This window comes from Phyllopteryx taeniolatus, chromosome 9 (assembly GCF_024500385.1).
Source record: "Phyllopteryx taeniolatus isolate TA_2022b chromosome 9, UOR_Ptae_1.2, whole genome shotgun sequence".
Classification (NCBI taxonomy): domain Eukaryota; kingdom Metazoa; phylum Chordata; class Actinopteri; order Syngnathiformes; family Syngnathidae; genus Phyllopteryx; species Phyllopteryx taeniolatus.
In genome coordinates, this window is record NC_084510.1 from 9,628,793 (window position 1) to 9,649,415 (window position 20,623).

The 20,623-nt window shown below is 41.0% G+C and overlaps 1 protein-coding gene across 3 annotated transcripts in view; it reads left to right on the forward strand.

Annotated features, from left to right (window-relative positions):
- Positions 1-3,532: 3,532 nt before the first annotated feature.
- Positions 3,533-20,623, forward strand: part of kbtbd8 (kelch repeat and BTB (POZ) domain containing 8) — a 28,932-nt gene continuing 11,841 nt past the window's right edge. The window contains exons 1-5 of one of the 3 annotated variants that reach the window (XM_061784083.1): positions 3,598-3,617; positions 7,611-7,759; positions 14,191-14,395; positions 14,560-14,866; positions 17,691-17,774. In XM_061784083.1, the coding sequence (XP_061640067.1) occupies positions 14,564-14,866; positions 17,691-17,774 (387 nt within the window). In that variant the 5' untranslated portion in view covers positions 3,598-3,617; positions 7,611-7,759; positions 14,191-14,395; positions 14,560-14,563. Of the gene's footprint in view, positions 3,618-7,610; positions 7,760-14,190; positions 14,396-14,559; positions 14,867-17,690; positions 17,775-20,623 lie in introns of all 3 variants that reach the window. The other 2 variants (XM_061784080.1, XM_061784081.1) reach the window with 2 other exon arrangements.

Sequence of the window (20,623 nt, forward strand, 5' to 3'; positions counted from 1 at the left end):
GACATTACATTGTGATTGCACACTGTAAAAATAAATCTCTTGGTGATATTGCTGTGACCAAAACAAATTCTGTGTGAGACAGGTAGAATGTATCAGGTGATCAGTTTCGATGCATCACCAAGGGAAAGGAACAAGATCTATCATGAAATAAATACAGGAAAAAGGAAGCCCCTCTGTCTCATTCAGCAGAGGTTGGGCCCAATTTCACAGGCTGCACTGTGACCGAATGAGAAGAAATCAGGGGAAAAAAGTGAAATTGCCCGCTTAGATTGCAGTTGTAGTTTTATTTGTCTCCCTCTTTGTCCTTTGACAATGTTAGAGAGCGTTTCCAGTCTGCACAGCACCGATAAGTACACAAATTGTATATGATGCTATCTTCAGGTTCACGTCATTCCTGTATGCAAATATTGTAGCTGTCCTATTGCAAATGTACACCTTTTTTTAAATCTGAAAATACAGAGATGACTCAATAGGAAAACTTATATTTCATTAATATGATAATCGTATAAAAGTAAAATATAATGCAGTCGTGATTGTCATTTTTATATAGACCCTTGAATTTTATGACTCTTTTGTTCCATTGAAATGTCGGTGAAATACTAAAAATGTGTTTAATTCAAATAATTTAAATACTTAGAATTTGGGTTTGAGATGATGATGGATGTTGTAAAATGGAAGAAGAGATTTTTAATGTCAAAAAGGGTCTAACTAATAAGGGTGTCACCAGTGAAAGTCACGGGATGTCAAGATAAATGGAACTCCCCTGTCAACCAACAATTATTTCTGTTCATTTCAGGTCTGGTTTTCTGTGTTCCTAATCTGTCCTGTTTAAGATCCAGCCACTTAAATTCTACACACAGGCTTATACAAAACGAGTAGTGAGGAAATAGTCAGTTGTTGTTTTTTGAATGAACATTCATCTCAAAGGCTGGGACTTTGAGATGACTTCAGCCTCCTGCCTGAAGTCAGCTGAGAGAGGCGCCAGCACACCCTAGTAAAGTGGATTCAGAAAATGGATGGCTGGATGGATGGATGATTGGTATGGAGGACCGTACATTTTGAGTTATGGGGAAATATTCCAACAGAATCACATTTAATTGTGCATCCAATCTATTATCATGCACATGCAGGGTCTTCTAGCTTACATCTGTCAATCCAAGATGGTTAATTTTGCCTATCAAGCATAAATGTGGTAATGGATGCCTCCTTTTGTACGTGATTTTAGTTATAGCCGCACTTTGGATATTCGATTAAATTTAAAAGCGGATAATTTTACTTTATTGCCATGTACATTTTTGAAGTCTTTTTTTGAAGATTGACATACATTTGATGCATAACAAATCATTGTCAATGATGCCAATGATGTCAATCATGAATGTCTTTTCAGGTTTTAATAATAATAATAATAATAATAATAATAATAATAATAATAATAATAATAATAATAGATTTCAGCAGAGGGAAGAGTGGTTAGCACATCTGCCACACAGTTCTGAGGTTTGGGGTTTGAGACTCTGCACCAAACTTCATGTGTGGAGTTTGCTTGTTCTCCTCGACTATTGTGGCTTTTTTACAGGTACTCCGGCTTCCTCCCACAATTTAAAAACATATTTCTTAGGTTAATTGAGGACTGTAAACAAGCCATTGGTGTGGATTGGTTGTTTGTGTACGTGCCCTGCGAGTAGCTGCTGACCAGTCATTGTCAAAGCTGTGGGAAACAAAGTTTCGACATTCTTTGAACTCACAGCACTACTCCGCATTGTTTAAATCCATGTCACATGGTTTATGGACGCCATGTTGTTTCTATTCCCGGCATTGCAAAATAGTTGGTTGAGTTGGTTGTGTGACTGTAGGCTGTTCCACTCATCCAGGACATGCAGTGAAGCTGCCTCATTTTCCCCAAAACCACCAAAAGACGACACGTGTGGGAGATAAACTCTTTATTAATCATATATTAATTTAAAAAATACCTATAGCATCATCACTTTGAAGAGATTAATAATAAACATATTTTGTGTCAATATTTTTGTTCCTAATGAGATGCTCGCCAAATTCACGCCCCGCCCCCTTCTGACAGTTAAAAAAAAGAAAAGAAAGCATATTGTAATGCTCTTGAATGTAGTCAAGGATGATACATTCTGTGATGCCTTTCAGTCCATTTATTCCCATGAGCGGTAACAGAATGCACATTTATACAAGAACTGCTATCGGCCACAACTCACGCCCAACCACTCCACACACAGACTCCCTGACTTGAGCCAACGTATTTTAAATCTCCCTTTGCTCTTTCACCTGAAATGTTCCTTTGTCCCTTATCTTATTCAGCTTTGCTGAAATCACAACCGCCAATCACCAGGCCCGGCCTTAACGGCCCCTACTCAAAGCCAGCGATATTAAAGTATCATGTCTTAATAATTGGAGCTTATTTCTTATGCGACCCTAACTTGCCATGATGATAACATGAACATAAAACATATATTTTGAGGTTTCTATGGAAAATGTTTATGGTATATTCTGGCAATTGTCAATTGGGTTTCATTGGATTTCAAAGGGCGGCATGGTGGACAACTGGTTAGCGCATCTGCCTCACAGGACTGGTGTTCAAATCCTGGCTCCGACTGTGTGGAGTTTGCATGTTCTCCCTGTGCCTGCATGGGGTTTCTCCGGGTACTCTGGTTTCCTCCCACATCCCCAAAACATGCATGGTAAATTGATTGAAGACTCTAAATTGCGCGTAGGTGTGAATGTGAGTGCGAATGGTTGTAAATATGTGCCCTGCGATTGGCTGGTGACCAGTTCAGGGTCTACCCCGCCTGAAGTCAGCTGAGAGAGGCGCCAGCACACCCTCTCGCCCGAAGATCGCTGAGATAAGCTCCAGCATGCCTGTGACCCTAGTGAGGATAAGCGGTATAGAAGGTGGATGGATGGATGGATGGATGGATGGATTTCAAAGTGACGTTATGTCAAGCTGGGTGACAATATGGCACCCACGTATGTCACTGTCCAGACTGTTTTCTACACTTTTGCCTCTCTAGCCCAAAGTCAGCGGGGATAGGCTCAAGATCATCTGCCACCCGAATGAGGATAATAGGCATAGAAATTCTACGGCTGGATAATTTAACAATATTGCCATGTACTCTACTGTCCAATTTGAAAAGTATTTTTTTTCAAAGACTGACATCATTTATGTTTGATGCACAACACATCATTGTCAATTATGACGAATATAGCTGCACTTGCAGGCTTAATAATAATATATTTCAAGTTTAAATGTTTAGCTGATATATAGTTTAACTTTGATTTACTCTAAGCGCAAACATAAATGAACAGACTTGTTTGTTCCTAGTTTAATCTTAATGCAATCACGGATGCACTGATCTTATTGGTCTATTATGCAGTATTGACAGTCGCCTGCTAATTCACCAATGTGCATCATTTGCTCATTAACCCAATAAACTCCCCCCCCCCCCCCCCCCCCCAATTTTAGATAGAAGGTTTGTGATTGGCTGTTACCTTGGCGTTTCAGCGTCTGATTGGCTCCTCCTTGTTTCCGGGGCTACTCTGTGACGTTTTTCGGTCTGCCTGAGATAGACTGGAGAGAATGGCTGCCAGTGCAGGTTAGCAAAAATCTTCATCTTTTTCTGTACAAACGAGACGTAAATAACACGCTTTAAGTTCTCATTCGTGTGGTTGTATGCTCTTAGACCACCCCCTCAAGGATATTGTACCTATACGTGACATGTTGTGTAGTTGTTGAAAGAGGTCGAGCTCCAAATGACTCTTCAAAAGTGTTTGCTTATCGCTCGCTCGGCTTTGCGGCTAACGTTAGCCGTTTGGCTAACTTTCGGCCGGTTAGCTTACAGCTGATTGTGTAAACACTTGTTCATTACGACCACAGACAAAGGATGCAAAGTTGTAGTCGTCCTGTCGTTGTTCACTACTATTGACAGATGCGCTATGACGTATGTTGTTATGTTTAACCGAAATTTAGAGGTCGGGGCTAAACGCATCTTAAGTTTTTTATCAGAGATTTTGATCTGGTATTGCTGCTATATATTAGCTTGATGAATATTAGCCGTCTGCTAAAAGTTTAGCGTGGACGTTTGCCAGGCAACGTTAACAGTTTATAACGTATTGCTTTAGTTTTTGATAAACAGTGTGGGGTTTCCGACCATCCGCGACGTGTCTTGTTTTGTGTGTGTTGTGAAAGTTGTAGTCGAGTCTAAGGTAGCAGCCACCTTCCTACCAACTGAAGGCATCGGTGAGCAAGCTAGCTACCGTTTGCCGCTGAGTGTTTTGCAATCCCCTCATTTCAACTCTTTGTCCTGTCACGTAGCTAGCGTTGCTCAAAGCGCGATATTTGTTGTGAAAGTTTTATCCACCCCATAAAAATGAGGTCAAAAGAGTAGAGCATGGTTTCTCTTTAGATTCCACCGACGTGCCTTAACACGTGTGAAACATGTTTACTCCTGGACTAAACGAAGGGGAAACTCTGGAACCATAGTTTAATGGCTGATGATGTGTTTATCTAGTTGACTTTAAACTACAAGAGCGTGACTACACATTTAACTAAAAGTCCGACAAAAATGATTCTCAGAAAACATGCCTTTAAAAAAAACAAAACTTTTAAAATCCATTTTCCTATAAGTCTCTACCATGATCGACTCAGCCAGGTTACCTTTGTAAAACACAAGGTTGCAGGCTATATATTAAAGGTACTCAAATAGTTTGATTCTCTTACAGCTACCTTCAGATTGACATTGCTTACTTGAATGTGTTACATGCGCATTTTTTTGTTGTCACTGCCTCCCTGACAGTTAAGCATAGGTCTGATGTGTTTTGGAACCTCCACATTTAATCTTTGTATTATTTGCTATTTTAATTTTCAATTGGCAAACAACAAAACAAATTGCCTTATTTGTATTTTAATTAACACAAAAAATGGAAAATGCAGTATTTTCGTATTTCAGTTTTTTTTTAATCTAATAATAATATGACTGAATTTGATTGTCATACTTAATTAATTGGGCAGACAGACGTTTAATAACGAGCATCTGTAAAAAAATATGTTACCCTTAGTCACTAGACTAGCTACAATCAGACACATGGTTTAAAGTTGAAAACAATCTCCTCCATTATGTAAATTTCAAAACAATTCTTCCCATTCCCTTGGGTACAAAGAATTATTTCCACAAATTTACTTTATTTAATAGCATCAAGTAAGGGTGGAACAGTTCACAAAATCAACAGTTCGTCTGTATCTCGGTTTTGTGCTGACTGTTTTCGGTTTGGTATACATTATTGACTCGTAAGAAAATTAATTACCTTTGTTTGTCTAGCTATGCCAGCGGCATTTAGTGCCAAGCAGAGGAACAATTAAATGCTCTTCCATGGGATTTAAAAGGGTATAAAAACAGCTGTGTATCCACCTGTTGCTATTCATATAACAGAATAAGTTGGCTCCCTGCAAATATATCAGCTTTGTGTTCAACTAAAAAAAGCCCAGATTTCACACTAAGTACATTTGTGACTAAATTAGACAAGATTTCAGTATTCATACATTTTATGATATTTTTGTTTGGTGGTTAACTGTGCCATTTTTGTATGTAATGTAAAATTAAGTGGCTTGGCTCAAAAGAGGGCGGCACAGTGAACGACTGGTTAGGACATCTGCTTCACAGTTCTGGGGACCGGGGTTCAAATCCCGACCCTGCCTGTGAGGAGTTTGCATGTTCTCCCCGTGGCTTGGTGTTTTTTCTCCGGGCACTCCGGTTTCCTCCCACATCCCCAAAACATGCGTGGTATGTTGATTGAGGACTCTAAATTGCCTGTAGGTGTGAATGTGAGTGCGAATGGTTGATTTTTTTCTATGTGCCCTGCGATTGTCTGGTGACCGGTTCAGGGTGTACCCCGCCTCCCGCCCAAAGATAGCTGGGATACGCTCCAGCAGCCCATGACCCTAGTGAGGAAAAGCGGTAAAGAAAATGGATGGCTCGACAAGAATTCAGTATTCATACATTTTATGATATTTTTGTTTGGTGGTTAACTATCACATTTTTCAAATGTAAAATAAGTGCCTTGGCTCAATAGAGGGTGGAACAGTGGATGACTGGTTAGCACATCTGCCTCACAGTTCTGAGGACCCGGGTTCAAATCCGGTCTCGCCAGTATGGCGTTTGCATGTTCTCCCTGTGCCTGCATGGGTTTTCTACGGGTACTCCAGTTTCCTCCCACATCCCAAAAACATGCATGGTAGGTTAATTGAATACTCTAAATTGTCCGTAGGTATGAATGTGAGTGCGAATGGTTGGTTGTTTATATGTGCCCTGCGATTGGCTGGTGACCATTTCAGGGTGCATCCCGCCTCCAGTTAGCTGGGATAGACTCCAGCACGCGACCCTAGTAAGGATAAGCGGTACAGAAAATGGATGGATGGATGGATGGATGGGTCAACACAGGTCTACTGTTGATCCTATGTGCTCATGCATCAAGTTCACTCTATAAACTTTATCTTTATATTACTAGCTGCATTGATGTATGCCTACATTCAGGTCCATAAATATTGGGAGATGAAAACGATTGTGATCTTTTTGGCTCTAAACACAGCACAATGGATTTGAATTGAAACAAATAAGATGTGCTTGCTGCATTTGAAGGTATTTACATCCAAATCAGGTAAACTGTGTATGTATAAACACTAATAGTTGTAATTCCTGTCTCTTTTTAAAGGATGGCTCGCTACATGCTAGTATCGGGTATCCTCGGGTGAATCAATGTTTCTGTGGTAATCCATACACCGCAGTCAGTCACAAACAATATAGTGATATCATGTCCATGGTACTTCTTGCAGAAACTCGTTGCTTGATGTACAGTGCACAGTGGGAACTTGCGGAGTGGCTGAGTTACCTCTCTCGAAAGCAAGCTATGGAGCGGCCAAGCCGAGGAGTCAGAGATCTTCCGTTGGAGAGAGAAAGATGCGGAAGTACCATCAAAAGCTGCCTTACTGCTTCTCCCGGTTCCCTCTGTATCTGTTCTCTCCAACGCAAGATCTCTGGTGGCCCCGCTGCAATATGATTGGCTGCAAGCCGTCTTGGCTGACTTGCTACTGTGTTGTGGCTAGGGTTGGGCATCGTTTTTAATTTGAGCGGTTCCGATTCCTTAGTTCGATTCTCGATTCTGATTCTTTTAAGGGGCTGGGTTAAAAAAGTTTGTATGGTTTAAATAAAGGGTGTCCAAATTATGAAGATCCATTTTCTTAGCAGCCCGCAGCATAGACTAAAATGAACATTTGACTCGAGGTTCTTTATAACCAGTATCAATATCAAAACCATGAACTAAAAGGCAATGTGTGTGGAACTAACCCAATTAACTTAATATTCATTAATTAATGTTTCAGCTAAAAGTTAAATATAGCATTGTTAAAATAGTTATTTTAACTGTTTTAACTATTTTATTTTATTGTTTCAGTCACCCAGTTGACTAAGAGTTGACTTCACTGACAGCATTGCTATATAGCTGCCCCTGTATTCTATTTCATTATGTCAAATGGTTTATATGTGCAAGTTTTAACTTGACTTCTTGTTTTAAGCTTGTCGCGTTTTATTTTGAAGGGTACGCACCGGAACTCAGCATTTTCCCACGAAAAGTAACTTCACACGGCACCAGTGATTTTTTTTTTGATTATTTTATTTTTTTAAATGGATTGAACCAAATGCTATAAAACGCTGATTCCTTTCCCTACCCACCGATGCGGCACAAGGTTAGTGTTTGTGATACTGTGAGACGTTTGTGTGAAATTTGTCCCAATTCATTGTGATGTAAAGTTGCTACGGTGAAGTTTTAGCCCAATGTTAAGTTTTTTTTGTTTTTGTTTTTTTTTTGTCATCTGCGCTTACGTTGGTTTGAAGACTACGATAAACGCTAAAAACCATCAGTGCAAAAGTGCAAGCAACCGTTTACCTTGTTAGCTGTCTCAATGTTGGCATATATGTATTTTATTGTTTCACTCACCCAGTTGACTGAGAGTTGACTTCACTGAAGCTCCGTCCGGTGTAGACTGAGGCTCGGAGCGCGTCAGACGCTACACATTGGGAAAAACTCTTTGCACAATATAATCTTATTCCAAGTGTTGCACTGAGGCTACTGGTCATTCATTTTAACAAAGTTAAGACACACTTTAGTTCACCGCCGCTGGGCACAAGCATGTCATCGTGCCCGTTCTTCTTCGTTGGTTTATGCCGCTTCTTCGTTGCTTTTCGCCACTTCTTCTTCACGGCTGAAGGACCAGGCACCAAAACTGGGAACTGAAATTTTTTAATTTGAACGGTTCCAGGAGAACCAGAACGCTAGTCCAATCGGTTCTCGATGCCCAGCCCTAGTCGTGGCCTAGCGCTGCCGCCATGTTGGTTAATGGGGGGGGGGGGGGGGGGGGGGGGGAAATGGTTTTCAAAAATCACTCCTTCTGTAATGTAAAGTAAATGTTTATGTTTAAAAATTCCACCATCCTAAAGCATTATTAATTGTACAGACTAAAGTAAGAAGTTCATCACTGTACGGTATGATAATACAAAAATAAAGAAATCTACTCACCAGCGGTGGGCACTCGAGTCATTGCGATTTAGACTTGAGTCAAAGACTTGATTATTGTCCATTTTATGCTTGTTTTAAAGCTAAAATATGAAATTAATGCTGCAGGTCTTCTTTTCCTTTCGGCTTGTTCCGTTAGGGCTCGCCACAACGTGTTATCCTTTTCCATGTAAGCCTGTCTCTTGCGTCCTCCTCTCGAACACCAACTGCCCTCATGTCTTCCCTCACTACATCTGTCAACCTTCCTCTAGTTCGCTTGCCTGGCTGCTCCATCCTCATCATCCTTCTACCAATATACTCACTGTCTCTCCTCTGGATGTGTCCAAACCATCAAAGTCTGCTCTCTCTAACTTTGTCTCCAAAACAGCAAATAAAGATGATTCTGATTCCTTCTTTTGAGGTCATTTCTAATTTTATCGAACCTGCTCACTCCTAGAGAGAACCACAACATCTTAATTTCCGCCACCTCCAGCTCTGCTTCCTTTTGTCTCTTGAGTGCCACTGTCTCTAATCCGTACAACATGGTTGGGCTCACCACTGTCTTGCAAACTTCGCCCTTCATGCATAGCAGAGACTCGTGTCACATAACACACCAGACACTTTCCTCCTGCTTGGACTCTTTTCTTCACTTCCTTACCACACTCACCATTGCTCTGGACTGTTGACCAAGTATTTAAAGTCCTCCACCCTCGCTATCTCTTCTCCCTGTAGCCTCACTCTACCACCTCCACTCCTCTTCGTTCATGCACATATATTCTGTCTTACTTCGGCTAATCTTCATTCCTCTCCTTTTCAGTGCATGTCTCCACCTTTCTAACTGCTCCTCCACCTGCTCCCTGCTTTCCCTGCAGATCACAATGTCATCTCCGAACATCATGGACCCAGGTGACTCCAGCCTATCCATCACCACTGCAAATAGGAAGGGGCTCAGGGCTGATCCCTGATGCAGTCCCACCTCCACCTTAAACTCTTCTGTCACACCTACAGCACACCTCTCCACTGTTCTGGTCCCCTCATACATGTCCTGTACTATTCTGACATAATTGTCTGCCACTCCAGACTTCCAAATGCAGTACCACAGTTCCTCTTTGGGTACTCTGTCATAGGCTTTCTCTTGATCCACAAAGACACAATGTAGCTCGTTCTGACCTTCTCTGTACTTTTCCATCAACATCCTCAAGGCAAAGAATGTATCTGTGGTACTCTTTCTAGGCATGAAACCATACTGTTGCTCGCAAATACTCACTTCTGTCCTGAGTCTACCCTCCACTACTCTTTCCCATAACTTCATTGTGTGGCTCATCAACTTTATTCCTCTATAGTTCACACAGCTCTGCACATCATCCTTTTTCTTAAAATTGGGCAAGAACACACTTTTCTTCCATTCCTCTGGCATCTTCTCACCCGCTAGAATTCTGTTGAACAAGCTGGTCAAAAACTCCACAGCCACCGCTCCTAGATGCTTCCATAAGTCCACAGGAATGTCATCAGGACCAACTGCTTTTCCATTTTTCATCTTCGTTAGTGCCTTTCTAATTTCATCCTTACTAATCATTGCTACTACCTGGTCCACCACACTTGCCTCTTCTACTCTTTTTTTGTCTCTCTGATTTTCCTCATTCATCAACTCCTCAAAGTATTATTTGCATCTATCCAGCACACAACAGGCACCAGGCAACACATTTCCATCTCTATTCTTAATCACCCTAATCTGCTGCCCATCCTTCCCATCTCTATCTCTCTGTCTGGCCAACCTGTATGGATCTTTTTTCCCCCTTGTTTAGTGTCCAACCTGGCATACATGTCATCATATGCCTCTTGTTTGGCCTTTGCCACCTCTTCCTTCACCCTATGTCGCATCTCCATGTCCATAAGACTCTTCCTTTCTCAGCTTCCACCACATGGTTCGCTGCTCTACCTTTGTCTTCATAATCTTCCTCCCCACCACCAGTCATCTTATTCACCATCATCATATGCTGTTTAGCCACACTCTCCCCTACCACTCCCTTACAGTCAGTAACCTCCTTCAGATGACATCGCCTGCACAAGATGTAAACCACCTGCATGCTTCTACCTCCGCTCTTGTAGGTCACCTGATGTTACTGTCACTTCTGGAAGAAGGCGTTCACTCTAGCAATTTCCATCCTTTTTGCAAAGTCTACCACAATCTGTCCCTCGAGGTTCCTTACCTGGATGGCAAACTTACCTATCACTTCTTCATCACCTCTTTTTCCTTCACCAACATGTCCATTAAAATCTGCACCAATCACAACTCTCTCTCCGTAGGGGATGCTCAGAACTGATGAATGAACAACCATCATTAATTTCTTTATGGTTATGTTTTGTTTAATGATAATGCTTTTCTGAAATGCTTGACCGTTTAATTTGAATCCCATTAAAATAAAATTAAATGTGTTTCGCATGGTCCTTCATGTTTTCTTTAAAGAATTGTGCGTGGGTAATCAAACATCATATGAGCACAACTGTGTTTTTTCTCATTTACTAAATAAAAATAGGGCTGTGAATTTCAAAATAAGAGCAAGTAAATTAAAAAAAGGATTACGTGTTCAAATAAAGTGCTTAACTTCAGAATAATTATTTGAAAAAAATAACGAAATACAGATAATACTTCATGTTTTGATCATATGGGTAGAAGCAAAATCATGCATTGTAAAAATGCACTTTACATAGGTAGAAAGGTTTTCCAGAATTTTGAGGTAAACTTTGGGGGTGCGTATTATAAATGGGTGCGCATTCTACATGAGAAATTACGGTAATGCTGCAGGTAAGACTGCATTAATAAGGGGACTTTAAGGTTTTGAAGGTATTAAGAAGGAATTCAAAGAAACCTCAATTATAATACCACAGCGGAAGCTTAAAAACTCCACTGTGACACAGTGAAACTGTTTCGGCATAAAAGGGATACAACAGATTTTCCATTCTGCTTGACCTAACACCCGACAAAAAAAGGTATTCAAAGAAACACTATAAAACAAGGATATCTGTAGGTTACCATGTTAGAACGCTCAAGGTTTTATTGTTTGGGTGTAAATTTTGGTTCAACTTTATTCCGCTGTGTAGCGTATATTGGCGTTTGGATAAAACGTAATTTATTTCAGAATTTCTTCGAAGCAGGGAAAGCGATGACAAACCTTGTATCAGTCTCATAATCTAAAGGTTGCTACATTTTATGAAGTACGAGTTCGAGATGACAGAGGCTTCCTTATCAAACTCAAAACACGAGTGGAATTTTATAGAATATTTAATGACTTTTACAAGGGATCTATAGGGAAACACAGAGTGTAACTAAAGGAAGAAGATAACACTAATACGGGTGAAAGAAAGATAGGCGCACGAAAAGGGAAATGGAACACCGTGTTGCTGGAATAAAGTTGTTAACGTGAGCGTTAAATGGGTTCAATCCGGATGAGAGAGAGAGGGCAAAGTTGGGATTTCGTGTGAAGCTAATAATTTCCCCAAAATAATTAGACACTAATATTGTACATCCTGGCTACGCTTATTGTGCGGTACTCACGACCGTAGATCAGCTGGTCGGTGGAAATGGTCTTTCCCCAGGCATCTCAGGAGAAAAACAAAGCAGGTTTAGTTATAGAAAATTGTGGAGAAAAATGAAAAAGGAAGCAGAAGAAGGAAAATTGTTGTCCGCTTGGGGTGCGCTCGGAGCTTTCCTGCCGATTGACCTTGTGGCGAGCCCAGCTCCCTTTACCAGCTGTGTGCGTGACCGGTACGGGATGCAGGTAGTTGCTTGGTTAGGCTCCTCCGACCGATCACGGCTAGGAAAAAAAATTATCGTATCCGCATGGCCGACTTCCTCGATCAAAAACGCCGCTGGCTAAGTTGAGGCAGGTGTTCGCGCACGTGCTGACGCCGGAGGTGCTGGAGGACAAAGGAAAAGAAAGGGGGGAGGGGCGGCAACACGGCCGAGTCGTGCCGAGGTCAAAACAAGAGAGCCAGACACGAAAGAGGAGAGATACGAAAGAGCGAGGATTGCGGGAGTCAGAGGCTAAATACCTAGGTGGTGTGTCTAAGGGACGGAGAAAACCGGACAAGACCACGCCCATCGTTAATTTAGTCTACTAATTTTCCATAAAAGTGGTGTAAAAAATCATATCTTAATATAAAATACTCCCAACTTTGTACTCTTTACTCATAGAACAAGCAGATAGAATGATTGTTTAAACGTTAGTCTTGGCACATCAACTGCTTATGGTTCAATCACATTTCATGCTGCTTGGCTTCAAACCAAGATAAACAGTTCTCAAAGTTTCGCAGCCGCAACTGTAAAGTTGACACACTGACATCGAGGCATACATTTGGAATATTTCTGAAATATCAAAACGGACATTTTATCTTCAGTTAAAAACAACTTTGAATGGAAGTTTCTGGGTTGCAGTACTCAAACGCCAGTGTGTGATGCCTTGCATGCATGTTTGAATATTAAGAAAATAGTTCATTGCTGTGTTTGCGTTCCATTCGATCTGTCCTAGTTTCGTCTTCTCTGAGAGAGGATCCCCACCCCCCTGGCTGCTGTCAGTTCAAACGAAGAGAAGGACTCCTTGATGACTGCGAACCAAGATTTCGAGGGGACCTGCTAATTACTTTAGGGTCCACTTGACATACGCCAGCCGTCCTCTTAGTGGCCATCTCACAGAAGGGCCGCAGGGGGACGTTTTGGCAACTGGGTCAGAGTCACTACAACTGTATTTTAATGTCCGCGCACAGTTAATGTGGGCACGTTGGCCACAATGAGGACACGACAACACAGACATCCAGACACACTCAAAGAAGAGTTTTACCACTGACTCGGCAAGCTGCAGCCATTAGTCGTTTTTCGCAGAGGATAAAGAATATGCCTGTGCTTATTGTAGTTGTCTGTTTTCCTGCACTGTTTATGTTCAAATATGTGTAAAGGTTTGTCACGCCGAACATTATTGCTAATTGTTAGCCCGTCGATGGCGTCTTCCATTGTGTGTTAGCATGTTTGTTAGAATGTGTTAACTAGCAGACTTTCCCAAGGTATGTGGTTGTTTTAAATATATAATGTGTAATTGTCTTTGCCTTATGTTTAGTTTGACAGAAAACTCCAACTGGGAGTGCAAATAAACAGCTTGAAGCTTCTTTTTTTTTTTTTTTTTTTTTAAATTGTTCATTATCTGCCAAACTCCCACTTATTGTAAACAAAGAGTGTCAGTCCAAGCAAAAAATCAGTTGAACGATGGCTCATATTTCAAAACTCTTAAATCGAGTCACTCGTAAGTCAAGGTACCACTGTATTTATATAGAGGCCTATTCATTCATCAGGTGGAACTAATACATCTATCAATTGTCTCCCCACTTCATTCGGGTTGTGGGTGAGCTGAAGCCTATCCCAGCTGACTGTGAGTGGGAGGTCGGGTACACCCTGGACTGGCCAACAATCAGGGGGAAATAATGCATGTATAACTTAAATATAATAAAATTATTTTGTCAATCCTTTGCTTTGGCACGTAATGCTGTATTCAGTTTGAACTATTGAATAATTTCAGGTTTTGTGTTTTAAAACATGTTTTGTTGATCTTTAACTCTATTTTCATCTGTGATTAGAGGTAGGGAAGCTGTTACAAGTTCAGAATGGGACACCAAGCACCAACTACAACGGGGTAGATGCCATACACGCCTGCAATATCCTTCAGCAGCTCAAAGCTTTGTATGATGAAGCTCAGCTCACAGACATTGTCGTAGAAGTGGACCATGGCAAGACGTTCTCGTGTCACCGGAATGTTCTTGCTGCTATCAGCCCCTATTTTAGGTAAGAAATGGTTTTCACATTACAATACAGTACTGTAAATTAAAAGTACACACGATAATTTGACCGATAACTCAGATTCCAATAAAAGTCTAGGTTGACTGTAAATCTGGGTGCACTCTTTGCATGAGAATTGATAGTCTCTTCTTCATCCCCATGCTTACTAGGTCCATGTTCACCAGTGGCCTTACAGAGAGCAGCCAACGGGAGGTCAGAATTGTTGGGGTGGAATCGGAATCTATGCACCTTGTTTTAGACTATGCCTACACGTCCAGGGTCACGCTCTCAGAGTCCAATGTCCAGGCCCTGTTCACCGCAGCCAGCATTTTCCAGATACCTGCCCTGCAGGACCAGTGTGCCCAGTTTATGATCAGCAGGCTCGACCCCCAGAACTGTATAGGGGTTTTCATGTTTGCAGATGCCTACGGGCACCAGGAGCTGACGGAACGCTCACAAGACTACATCCGCAAAAAGGTCAGTACAACTTAGCTGATTGGCCTGTGAGTAACTTGTACTGCTGCTATTTATTACCTACCTACACTAATGCTGTATTTGACTGTAATCATTTTAGTGTGGTTGTAAAATGGTTAATGTTTGATCATGATGTATATCCAGTTTAATATTTGAATGCAAAAAGTGCTGTGTACATGACACAAACTTGTTGCTGGACAGATATTACCATGAATATGTCAAATCACTACAGATAATTCCTTATTTGGAGATCTTTATACATCATCTATTCATAAGCACAAACTACAGTAAACGGTGAATATGGGACAAAGAAGACCCGTAGCTAGTTTTACCACATCAGGAATATGAAATCGCTTGTTTTCAGAGTACCGTAATTTTTCGTGTATATGCATTTTTTCCCCCCAAAAAAATTGTCAAAAGTCAATAGTGCTCATTACACACAGGTATAGGGGGAAATGAAAAAAAACCTTCACATTTATAAATGTATGACGCCATCTAGAGGTTCTGAAAAAGCTGTAGACGTCCATTCCAATATGCCACCGCCACCTAGAGGTTATGAAAAAGGTGTAGCCTACACTTTCGTTCCAATATGATAGGGGTACATATGACTGTGTATATGTTGTGCTCATAAGGTTACATATACATACCCAGGCAGAAGTTGTGAATTTTATTTATTATTTATTTTTTTTTTTTTTAAATACGACTGATGACTGATCACCACCATCCATCCATCCATCCATTTTCTGAGCTGCTTCTCCTCAGTAGGGCCGTGGGCGTGTTGGAGCCTATCCCAGCTATCATGGGGCAGGAGGCGGGGTACAACCTGAACTGGTTGCCAGCCAATCGCAGGGCACATACAAACAAACAACCATTTGCACTCACATGCACACCTACTGGCAATTTAGAGTTGTCAATTAACCTACCATGCATGTTTTTGGGATGTGGGAGGAAACCGGATTGCCCGGAGAAAACCCACGCCGGAACGGGGAGAACATGCAAACTCCACACAGGCGGGGCCGGGGATTGAACCCGGGTCCTCATAACTGTGAGGCTGACGCTCTAACCAGTCTTCCACCGTGCCGCCACAACCACCACCATTCATTTCTTTATGGTTATTCATTCATTCATCTTCCGTTCTGCTTATCCTCACTAGGGTTGCGGGCGTGCTGGAGCCTATCCCAGCTATCTTCGGGCGAGTGGCAGGGTACACCCTGAAATGGTTTCCAGCCAATCGCAGGGGAAATAGAAACATAGAAACCAACAACCACTCACACTCACATTCACATTTCGGGCAATTTAGAGTGTTGAATTAATGCATGTTTTTGGGATGTGGGAGGAAACCGGATTACCCGGAGAAAACCCACACAGGCACGGGGAGACACTTGCCGCCTTCTTTATGGTTATGTTTTGTTTAATAGTAATGCTTTTCTGAAATGCGTGAGTTTAATTTGAATCCCATTAAAATAAAATCAAATTGTGTCACCTTGTCCTTCATGTTTTCTTTAAAGAATTGTACACACCTTAGAAAATCTGCCTGGGTAATCAAACATGAGCACAACTGTGTTTTCTCAATTACTGAATAAAAGTAGGGCTGTACATTTCAAAATAAGAGCAAGTAAATAAAAAGTATTACGTGTTCAAATAAAGTGCAAGAGAGCAATACAATTATACATGGGTAGAAGGGTTTTCCAGAATTTTTAGGTCAACTATGATGCTGCTTATATATACATGGGTGCGCATTATACACGAGCAATTACGGTAATTTGTTGTTACCTTTTTGCACTGCATGGTGCATCTGTCTGACTTGACATATTTGGCTTGAGATGACTCTACTCGCCTTGACTTTTTTTAAACTCCGTCAACCCCCAAGCAAACCCCTGGCGACCAATACTTTCAGATCGGGAAAACTTGGTAAGGTCAGCCCCCCCCCCCCCCCCCCCCCAAAATGAAAGAATAGCTACCAATCAGGGTATAGGTCGGGGTGAGCGGCCCTTCAGGAGAGTTATGTATGGGGCCCAGATTTATGTTTTACGCCCCTGGCTGCCTGGATTATTATTTTCCAGTCTCTTATTTGCTGCAGCACCCATTATTCTTTTGTTGATTAGCCATATTACAAGAAATGAATACTTTAGACTCTCGTTCTCCTCCATTGTTACTATTGTTGTTTGCAGAGTTGTAAATAATACATTATTTAATAGCATGGTTGCGGCATTGTGACAATTGAGTATTCGGATAAAATATATATATGCTGGATTAAAGAACAATTATGAATACACGAAAAAAAAAAGCCATTTAACTTACTAATGAAAGACAAAATGGTTTCCTGTTTAAGATAAGCAACAGTTTTTTTCCAATTCACATTGTGCATAGCAGCAAACTATTTTCTTGTCTTGACGCATTTTCAGTGAGGCAATTTCAAATACAAACAAAAATGAAAAATAAAAAATTTCATTTTAAAGGTGCAGTGTGTAGTAATGAAATTGCTAGCAATGTAGCCTCACGTCACTACTCCCTCCCTCTGGCCGAATCCACGCCCCTTGCAGGCGTGCACGCGCAAGTCACCAGCTGCCTTCACTGTGGTCACCTTGTTGAAGCAACTTTGCCATATTCGGCCTATCTTGTTCACCGGTAAGTAAAAACATAAAACAAATTTGTTATACTGGTATAAAAGTGGCAAACTAACTCGTGGCATTATGGTTAGAAAGTTATTAGCATGAACGTTACATTTCTTTCATTATTAGCCCCATTGATAAAAGCTATAAATATCAATACTCCACATTGTAGTATAGAGGCAATGTCTCGTGAATTTATATCCTTCGTTGTTCAGAGTTCCCAAGAGGAGATCATGGCTATTGGTGACCCCGGTCGACTAATCCCTGGCCGAGTACATCTCTGGGTAGCAGACGAGGAAGTACGCTGTGCACTGTATAATTGTCACATGATTTGTACACATGTAATTACACACAAACACGTTTTTAGAAACTATAAATCACAGGTGAAAGCAAATTGTGTCGAGTACCATTATTCTTACTGAAAATTGTACCAAAACCTATCGTGTATAAAAAAATATTTTTTTTTTTGTTACCAAGCCTATTTTTACAGTAACTTGAAAAATAGATGAACAAACTATTATCCTTGATTTCTGCTTTCAAAACGAGTTATCCATCAATTTGTGTATGTATATGTAATATGAGCCAATTAAACATTTGTTTCCAGTCATAACTGCTGTCTGAGGGAAATCGTAACTACAATGTGGCCTGTGACAATAATTTTACGCCCCTATGTGTAAATGTATGTGTACAAGAATGAAAACAGAAAAAAATGGTACGATATTGCATTTATTTTTTGTTGATGGGATGGGTATGAGGGAATTTTTTAAAATGCTTGTTGAAATGGCATTTATATGGACAATGGTGTGAAGGTGTTTACCCCCAACTGATTTTTCTTATTGCATGTTTGTCACACTTAAACGTTTCCCACCATCAAACAAATTTAAATATTAGTCAAAGAAAACACAAGTAAACTGCAGGAAACACAAGAAAAACACAAGTAAACTGTAGTAAAGTAAAACAAGTAAAAATGCAGTTAAATGTTTTTTATTATCAAGGGAGAAAAAAAATCCAAACCAACATGGCCCTGTGTGAAAAAGTGATTGCCTCTTAAACCTAATAACTGGTTGGGCCACCCTTACCAGTAACAACTGCAATCAAGCATTTGCGATAACTTGCAAGGAGTCGCCCACAGCGCTGTGAAAGAATTTTGTCCCACTCATCTTTTCAGAATTGTTGTAATTCAGCCACTTTGGAAGGTTTTTGAGCATGAACTGCCTTTTTAAGGTCATGCCACAGCATCTCAATAGGATTCAGGTCAGGACTTTGACTCGGCCCCTCCAAAGTCCTCATGTTTTTTTTTTCTTCAGCCATTCAGAGGTGGACTTACTGGTGTGTTTTGGATCATTGTCCTGCTGCAGATTGTTTGGAGTTTGATTCAGCTTTAGGTCACAAACGGCTGGACATTCTCCTTCAGGGATTTTTGGTAGACCGCAAAATTCACGGTTCCATTTATCACAGGAAGTCTTCCAGGTCCTGAAGGAGCAAAAGGCCCTAGACCAATACACTACGACCACCATATTTCACCCTTGGTATGATATTCTTTTTCTGAAATGCGATGTTACTATCACAGCAGATGTTATGGGACACACACTTTCCAAAAAGTTATTTTGTCTCGTCAGACGACAGAGTATTTTTCCAAAAGTCTGAAGGATCATCAAGATGTCTTCTGGCAAAATTGAGACGTTCCTTAATTTTCTTTTTTGCTCAGCAGTGGTTTTCATCTTGGAACTCTGCCATACAGGCCATTTTTGTCCAGTCTCTTTCTTATGGTGGAGTCATGAGGCAAGTGAGGCCTGCAGTTCTTTGGATGTTGTTGTGGGGTCTTTTGTGACCTCTTGGATGAGTCATCGGTGTGCTCTTGGGGTAATTTTGGTTGGCCAGTCACTCTTGGGAAGATTCACCTCTGTTTTCACCATTTGTGGATAATTGCTCTTACCTTGGTTCCCTGGAGTCACGAAGCTTTAGAAATAGCTTTTTAACCTTTTCCACACTGATAGATCTCAATTACTTTCTTTCTCATGTGTTCCTGAATTTCTTTAGATCTCCACATGATGTCTAGCTTTTGAGGATCCTTTGGTCTACTTAACTTTGTCAGTCATGTCCTAGTTAAGTGATTTCTTGATTGAGAACAGGTGTGGCAGTTTCAGACCTGGGTGTGGCAAGAGAAATTGAACTCTGGTATGATAAACGTCTGACTAATAAAATTTGTTTGATGATGGGAAACATTTAAGTGTGACAAACATGAAAAAAATAAGGACGGGGGCAAACACTTTTTCACACCACTGTAGACAGAAAGAGTAGATGCAATATTTGTAACAATGAATAGCCAATTTCACAAACAAAATCTAATCACCACAATGTCTTGCTTTAAGGAGAGAGCTGACAGACAGTTTAGAGGAATCACATAGCGTGATAAAGACATTTCTGAGACGCAACGCCAGCTCCATGTTTTGACGTACGCCACGAGACATCTTGGGAAGGTCTTCGGACTCTTTAGCCCCTGATCAACAGATTGGTGTCTGCCAAAACTGCAGACACATGACAACCCTCATGGACACCTTGATCTTGGAAGAGCGAGTTTTACGTTTAGCCAAACGATTGTGGAATGACATCCGGGAAGCTGATGACCTTCGTGACACTGTAGAGAGCAACAGACAGTTCCGCCAAGGCCGCATGTTGCCAATTTGTAATGTGGAAAATCCTCAAGGACGTTATATAGGATTCACCCAAAGCAGACAACGAGGAACCACATTTTATATTTTCTAAGCATTGCTCAGTAGAAATGTGCATGTTGTATTAGTTAATTTGAGCTCTCAATGCCATGAGGCACATTAGGCCGCAATTGCGGTTTCTGTAACATGTATTTTTTTTTTTTTTTTTTTTTTTTTTTACGGGAGTGGGTGATTGGCCTATTGCCCACCCCAGCACCTGGTATTCCTAGGCTGTCTCCCATCCAAGTGCTAACCAGGACCGACCGTGCTTAGCTTCCGAGATCGGCCGAGATCTCCCAGCATGTGGGGATTGGGCTGGCACATGTTGTATTACCTTATAAATATTTGTAGATCCTTTGCACCTTTTGAAATTGTTCAATTGTTATCAATAAAGAACTGAAAATGAATGGTTCCTTCTTCACAATTCTTCACTCAGA